Genomic DNA, 7,972 nt, shown 5'->3' on the forward strand with positions numbered 1-7,972 from the left:
CCATGACTTTGACAGTCAGCTTGACTAACAATGGACTACTGCGGAATAGCTGCTTGCATGTCACAGGACTATTCGCTGGTGACAACAAGAGAAGTCATGCACACAACTGTGAAACGATGTTTTGTAAGCAGAGCATGCTTCTGATGAAACACAGCGAGGGGTACGTTTCATTTTACAACGTGAATTGTCTACTAAATGTTTCCGGAAACACATACAGTGCTTTTGAAAATAAATATGCTGCTGCATGGTGTCAGATGACATCATGAACAGAGGGGGGAAAAAGGAAAAAAAAAAAAAAAAAAAAAAAAAGAGTCAGCATTCAGCTATGTTATTAAAGTGTGTTCCTTTAACTCAGATAGAATTGATTGCAGAACACCAGAATGACTGGAAAACTAAGAATACATTCCCTCAGATGTTTCTCTAGCCATTCAGGATCAGGTAAGATTAATTCTCATCTTTTTGTTAAATTCATTGCCAAATACTAACAAAAATCCCTGGACACTAGCAAGAATTAAGCTTTTATATCAAAATCTCTTTCTCGCCATCACTGAGGTCAAAAGGTACATGGTTTGCAACATGACAGTAGGCTTCAGCTCGAAAATTACCAGAAAAAAAAAAAAAAAAAGGATTATGCATATCCTAAAAATCAGAGTAGTTTCTTTAGAGATTCCTATTTAATTATCTATTTGAAACTATAATTTAAAAAAGTTCATGCAAATTATTCTCAAAGCACTGCAACAACACATTAAATTGGAAGACCTGGGTGCTTGAGGTTTCAGTTGAAACTGTTAATTATGAGTAGACCAAATCTAACTGTCAGCTTTCATTAAATCGCATGTAATTTCCATTTGAGAAACAGAAGCCCATAAATCACATCAGATTCTTAGAATTCATAGAATTTTTTCTTATTTTAAAAATTCATACTATTTTTTCTTATTTTAATGAAGTAGAAATAATAAAGAATTTACATGGCTAAGTAACATCAAGCCTGAGAATAGTTCCAATGTTGGTATCTGAGGCAGACTACTTTCAAAATGGAAAAAAAAAAGGAATGAAGAGGAAAAACACAACAACAGCACTAGATGTTTCTAAAATAAAAACAGATTTCAGTTGATGTGCAACTGTATGATTATATTTCTACCACCAGTCAAATCTAGTCCCTTCTGCAGATGTTTATTCTTTTCTCTCCTGTTTGGTTATTATGGTTCATTATGCTGAGGGACTAAACTGATTGAAACGCTCACTGAGATGACTACTGCAGTAAAATGCGTAAAAGAAAAAAAAATGTAATGCAGGGAGGGCAGGAGGAGAGGGAGCTTTTTATAACTCAGTAGCATTGATTGCTGCATCAGAAACAGTGCAGAAGATTGGGTGTGTGTGCGGGGGGAGCCTAAATACATGGCTTTTTAAGACAACAATAAATCATACGCCATATATAGGCCAAAAATGAAAGAGGCTCTGTGTTCAGATGTAAACTTCTGGCAAGACCTGGTTTGTTGTCAGGTTCCCAGACACAAAATAGACACTCTGTTCACTTAGCATGAAGCCCTGCAAGAAGCAGGGAGCTCCGGAGACTCTTGGCTCTTCTCAAGTCTCATTAGGTCTGCATATTAATGACTTGCAGCAATATAAAGGGGCCCTGTAGCGGCCTCCTTTTCCCCTCCGCCTGGGTTTCCCATCGTTAAGGGGAGAGTGGCTACAGTAGCAAGAAAACAGAGGATGTTAATGTAGCAAGGCGATGAAATGGCTCTGATGTGACATTATTGAGCCCCTTGCCCTGATATCCTTTAGCATGAGATGAGGAAAAGAAATGATGTAGGGCTGTAGAAATTCAGGCATCACTTTGTAAAATCCAGCAAACCCCTCTACATGACAGAGCACAGAGGGAATAAGGGGAAGGAAATCACTGTATTGAACTAAGACATGCCAAACCTTCACAGACAGTGGTAGGAAAAAACACAAAGCATTTTCTGGCTAAAAAGCACTGAGAGGGTCAGGAAGAATAGTAAGGCACAAACTCTAAACATATGTCCTCTTCAAAAGAAACCTAGCAGCAGGAAGGAAAAAACAGCAAGCTGCACACATAGGAATAACACTAGAACTGAGAATCACAGAATGGTTAAGGCTGGGAGGAACCACAAGAGATTATCTTTCTAGTCCAATCCCCCTGCTCAAGCAGGGAGCACTTCTATATARTTCGAATCATGAAAATACCATGGTTTTAAAATAAAGCTTTTAGAATATTTCTTTCCTTTGTTATGGCTGAAATTGCATTTAAGAATACMTAGCCCTCATTGACATGGAGATGATTTATACTATAATGTCCCTTAACTAGAATCAAAACACAGTCCTCAGACAAATGCTAAGGTATTACATATTCAAAGATGCACAGTGTCTCCACTGATCCCCAGCAAAAATCCTCACAGTCTGGCTGTCATTCAACCACTGGGCTCTTTCTCTCCCTTGGGAACTCCCCCTTCACTTCACACTGCCACAACAGCCAAAGTCCCTACTGAACAAAGTTGCCTAACGTTTTGAAACCCTGCTGCTGGGAAAAAAACAAAACAAAACACTGCAAAAAGTACCAGGAACTCTGTTTTACTGTGCAGGAAGTTTCCTGGTAGTCAATGATGAAGAATAACATTAAAAAATGCAAACAAACATACAGGAAAAAAAGAATAAACTGYCACTCTTCATCCCTTGAAAAGGGTTCAGAATCATCTTGTACAGGCTACTGCAGCAGTAAGCAGACCCAAAGCCAACCCTCCATAGCACATGCTCATGTTATTCCATGGCACTGTTGTATTCTATTCCTATACGTGACTGCTCTTTCTAGTGCCCTTTACTTAAAGATCTACTATTCCTGTTCTTTTATCAGACTTACCAGAGGATTGACCTCGATTAGTGGCATCATGATCACTGTCTCCTTGCTCACTGTCTCCATGACCACTGTCCTTAGAGCTTACTATGTCTGCTTCCTGGAATGCAGAACTAGACAGAGAAACATCTTTACATTAGAATAAACATGAAAGAGGAACTCATAAAACATTCTTCTGCCATCACATGGCCAACCCCGGCGCTGCATTCACCCACTCCTGCGGGCTGCACTGCTCCTGCAGAGCCACRCTGCCCATCGTAAACAAAACTTGCATTTTCAGACATTAGCAGCCCATTTGGAGGAGGCAGGAGCCGTTATTACTTGGCCTGGATTTCACGCAATTGTAATGAATAATTCGGTAGCACTTACTTAGGCTGGATAGCTAAATTCTCACTCAGAGTTCAATATCAGGTAATGGCTACAGAAGGATTCCCAGGTATATTAAGGCATGTTCTAGGCTAACACAAAATGAGATTTTGTTCTCTAGTTAGATGGCTTTGAAATAGGTTCAGAAAAATCTAATTCCAACTTACTCAGTTATGTCATTTAATATGTCTATATACATRCATTTTCCCATTGCTTGCTTGGCTACTATTTTATGCCTGCAGTAAACACATTTCTGAATCCCACTCACGCTTACTAGAGCATACATTAGCAACACAAGACTAAGGAGTTCATACCTGTTTACCCGTCGAGGTCTATCAACTAGATAACTGAGCTCGGCACGCTGATGCTTCGTCTGTTTAAAAAAAAAGGAAAGAAAAAAGGCAAAAAAAGAGAAAATTTGGGAGTACAATTTTTTATTTTGTACTCAGCACCTAAAAATACACTAGAGCTCACCAGATTGACTATAAATGGGAATGCTCAGTTACAACCAGGCCTACACAGCCTTTTTAAAGGACTTGAGGGAAAAATACCCAAATAAAATATCTGCTCTTATTCACACATATGTGAAAGCATCAGGGATTTCTTCTGAGTTCTCTGCAATGATATTCTGACATTTTTTCCTCCCCTCATGGTGCATGCTGTCAAACATCACAAGAACACCCAGAAGAGTCAACACAACTATTTCTGGAGTTGTATACTACTGACTCAGAAAAAAAAACTTGCCGTAATCTGGTGTTCAATCTGTTCTTAATTTCACTGTATAAAATGGGAGAGACAGGACAGTTATTGCAGCCTAAATACACTGAGAATGGCTCTAGCCCTCAAGAAGGGAGTTTTGCATACAGTTTATGGAAGGGCCAACATGACAGTGAGATTTTTGACTGTGAATTTGGTGTGTGAAACTCAAACTGCTTTGGAAAATACCATTCAAAACACGCTGAGCAGGCTGAGCAGTACTCAGGTTTCGGTGCTCAATGTAAAGACAGAATGTGTTTTTTTCTCATGAGTACCTATGCAGAGAGGTATGGAGAGCATGTATTAGCTCACACAGCAGGGACTGATTAACAGGGGAGCATTTAAGACACAGCAAATGCTTTGATGGGGATTCTCTGCGCACTCAATAACGCAGTGGATAAAAGAAGTAAAGGAGGAGGACACTAAGTCTTGGCGTGTAATTTCACGGAAATGCTTCCCTAACTTTTTTTTTTTTTTTTTTTTTTCTCCTCTGGGAACACAGCTTTGGGTTGTAAAGAGCTGTTTGTTTGGGCAGAGTAAAGAAGGGYCGGTTAATAAACTCTAATTTGCAAACTGCAGTGCCTGCCAACTGCAGAGGTTTTCACGGTCTCATGGAAGGGAGGTGGGGAACGAGTGCCTCTCAAAACTTTTTCTTTTCTTTCCTCCACGTGCTAAGATTTCAGGGAGCAACAAATAAATAAATACACCGCAGAGAGTRGAGGTTTCGCCTCGGCAGCCCCTGCCACCCTTCTCCACGTCCCTCGGTCGCTGSCAGCGGCTGCCGTTCCCTCAACACCCGACGCCAGCGGCCACCTGGAAGGGGCAACGGCGCCGCGGGGGCGGGAAGGGGCTTGTGCTGCCCGGCAGGCGGTTAAAAACCATGCAAAGAAACCGTTTGAAAACAAACGGGTCGATAAGAAAACGGCTCGGGGGAGCCGCCGGCGGCGCCGCTGTGACAGGCGGGCGCTGGGGCGGGCGGGGCGGAGCCGCCTAACGGTCCCCAACGGGCGCCTAACGGTCCCCAACGGGCGCCTAACGGTCCCCAACGGGCGGCGCGCGCCCGGGGCGGGGGACAGGGGGTGCGGGGCTCACCTCGCTGGATAGGATGCTGCCGTTGGAGATGATGTCGGGCTGCTGGTCGGCGTAGCCGGTGACGATGGCGCCGCAGGGGTTGTGCTCGGCGTCGGTGCTGCGGGAGGGGCTGCAGGGCTTGAGGAACATGAGGTCGGTCTTGGCGGACTCGGGCGTGAGGCAGACCTGGTAGCAGTAGTTCTGGTTGTGGTGGTGGGAGCCGAAGGTGCCCGCCTCCTCGGCCGGCCCCTGCGCCGGGTTGCTGGGCACGTTGGAGCTCTGCACGAGCATGATGTCCGACTTGCTGAGCTTCTTCTTGCGGGCCCGCGCCTGGCGGCTGCAGCACGGGCAGCAGCAGCAGCAGCCCAGGCAGCAGTCGCTGGCCAGGCACGTGTAGATGTTGAGCTTCTTCTCCTTCTGGCAGCGCACGGCCAGCACGATCATGGCCAGCAGGAAGATGAAGGACACGGAGCCCAGGGCGATGATGAGGATGAGCGTGAGGTCGAGCGAGGTGTCGCCGCCGGAGCGGCTGGGCCGGTGCTCGCCGCCGCCGCCGCCTCCGCCGCCCCCCGCGCCCGCCCCCGCGCCCAGGCCGCCTCCGCCGCCGGGCCGCTCGGCCGCGCCGTCCACCAGCACCACCTGGATGGCGGCGGTGGAGGAGAGCGGCGGCTGCCCGTGGTCGCGCACCTCGACCACCAGCTCGTAGGGGCGCTGCGGGTCGCGCTTGGCGGGCACGCGGCGCGCGGTGCGCAGCTCGCCGCTGCGCCAGTCCATGCGGAAGAGGCTCGCCTCGTTGCCGCGGGCGATGCTGTAGGTGAGGCGCGCGTTCTCGCCCTCGTCGGCGTCCACGGCCGCCACGCGGCTCACCAGGTAGCCCGGCTCGGCGCCGCGCGGCAGCGCCTCGCGCGCCGGGGTGCCGTTGCGGCCGGGCAGCGGGCTCACGATGGCCGGCGCGTTGTCGTTCTGGTCCACGACGACGATGTGCACGGTGGCGTTGCCCGCCAGCGGCTGCGGCTCCTCGCCGGCGTCGCGCGCTTCCACCTGGAAGCTGAACTCCTTGAGCTGCTCGTAGTCGAAGGAGCGCAGCGCGTAGAGGAAGCCGTTCTCGGAGTTGATGGAGACGTAGGTGAAGACGGACATGCCCTGGATCTGGCTCTCGAGGATGGAGTAGGCGAGCTGCGCGTTGGCGCCCTGGTCGCGGTCCGTGGCGCTCACGGCGTAGATGTAGGCGCCGGGCACGTTGTTCTCGCTCACGTAGACCTGGTAGACGGGCTGGCTGAAGCGCGGCGCGTTGTCGTTCACGTCGCTGACGCGCACCTGGATGGACTTGCTGGTGCTGAGCGGCGGCTCGCCGCGGTCCCGCGCCACCACGGTGAGCGTGTAGGCGTCGCCGCCGGGCTGCTCGCGGTCCAGCGGGCCCTCGGTCACGATGGTGTAGTAGTTCTTGAAGGAGCTCTTGAGGCGGAAGGGCGCGTCGCCCTGCAGCAGCTCGCACTGCACCTGCCCGTTCTCCTCCGAGTCGCGGTCCGAGACGCTGAAGAGGGCCACCACGGTGCCCGGCGCCGCCGCCTCGCTCACCGCCTCCTTCACCGTGGAGAAGCTGATCTCGGGCGCGTTGTCGTTGGCGTCCAGCACGCGCACGAGCACCTTGCAGTGCGCGGGCACAGCGTTGGGCCCCAGGTCCTTGGCTTGCACGTACACCTGGTAGACGCTGCTCTCCTCGTAGTCGAGCTCGCCGCTCACCTCGAGGCGGCCGGTGCGCGGCGCGATGCCGAAGAGCTCGCGGGCGCGYGCCGAGATGTGGCTGCTGAAGGAGTAGATGACCTCGCCGTTCTGGCCCTCGTCCGGGTCGGTGGCGTTGAGCTGCAGCACGAGCGTGCCGGGCGGCGAGTTCTCCGGCAGCGACACGGTGTAGACGGGCTGCTCGAAGGCGGGCACGTTGTCGTTGGAGTCGAGCACCCGCACGGTGAGCAGCGCCGTGCCCGTGCGCTGCTGCGGCTGCCCGCCGTCCACGGCCGTGAGCACGTAGCGGTGCAGCGCCTGCTGCTCGCGGTCCAGCGGCTTGTCGAGCACCAGCTCGGCGAAGCGGTTGCCGTCGCCCTGCGTCTGCACGTCGAGGGAGAAGTAGCTGTTGGGGGTGATCTCGTAGGTGCGCAGCGAGTTGGTGCCCACGTCGGGGTCGAAGGCGCTCTCGAGCGGGAAGCGGGTGCCCGGCGTGGCGCTCTCCGAGATCTCCACGGTGAGGTCGGGCTCCGGGAAGGCGGGCGGGTTGTCGTTGATGTCCAGCACCTCGATCTCCACGCGGAACAGCTCCAGGGGGTTCTCCAGGAAGACCTCGAGGTGCAGCAGGCAGGAGGGGCTCTGCTTGCAAATCTGCTCCCGGTCGATCTTCTCGTTCACGTAGAGCACGCCCGTCTCCAGGTTGAGCTCCAGGTATGGGCTGCGGGAGTTGGGCACCGTCTGGAAGCGGCGAGCCGAAAGTTTTGTAATGTCCAAGCCCAGGTCCTCGGCGATATTCCCCACGAACGTGCCATGCTCCTGYTCTTCCTGCACGGTGTAATGGAGCTGGCACAGGGCCCCCTCCACCATGCAGAGCAAGGCAAAGAGGAATAGCACAATCATCTCCGAACGGGGAAAAGAGATCCCCCCCTCCCCGGCACCGCCGCTGCCGCCTCTGCCGAGAGCCACCACCACCTCCTCCTCCTCCTCCTCCGAAAATACAGAGCGCTGTGTGCGCGCCCGTGTGTGTACGTGTGTGCGCGGAGAGACGGCGGGGGAAGGAGGGGGAAGGAGCGGGGGGCTCGGCTGGCTGGGGGAGCGGGGAGGGGGGTGCTAGGTATTATTTCTTCTGATTCATGTCAGGCTTTTTTTTTTTTTCCTCCCCCATCTCCCTCCTTTCTG

At 51.5% G+C, this 7,972-nt stretch overlaps 1 protein-coding gene across 6 annotated transcripts in view; it reads right to left on the reverse strand.

Moving 5' to 3' along the window:
- PCDH10 (protocadherin 10) overlaps nt 1-7,828 on the reverse strand; it is a 30,634-nt gene extending 22,806 nt beyond the window's left edge. For 5 of the 6 annotated variants that reach the window (XM_026042608.1, XM_026042609.1, XM_026042613.1 and 2 more), the window contains exons 1-3: nt 5,093-7,705; nt 3,559-3,617; nt 2,885-2,991 (exon numbers count right to left, since the gene is read on the reverse strand). In XM_026042608.1, coding sequence (XP_025898393.1) covers nt 2,885-2,991; nt 3,559-3,617; nt 5,093-7,693 — 2,767 coding nt within the window. In that variant the 5' untranslated portion in view covers nt 7,694-7,705. Of the gene's footprint in view, nt 1-2,884; nt 2,992-3,558; nt 3,618-5,092 lie in introns of all 6 variants that reach the window. The other variant, XM_026042612.1, reaches the window with a different exon arrangement.
- Nucleotides 7,829-7,972: the final 144 nt, after the last annotated feature.

Source organism: Nothoprocta perdicaria, unplaced genomic scaffold (genome assembly GCF_003342845.1).
Source record: "Nothoprocta perdicaria isolate Ctin4 unplaced genomic scaffold, notPer1 scaffold_31, whole genome shotgun sequence".
NCBI classification, from domain to species: Eukaryota; Metazoa; Chordata; class Aves; order Tinamiformes; family Tinamidae; genus Nothoprocta; species Nothoprocta perdicaria.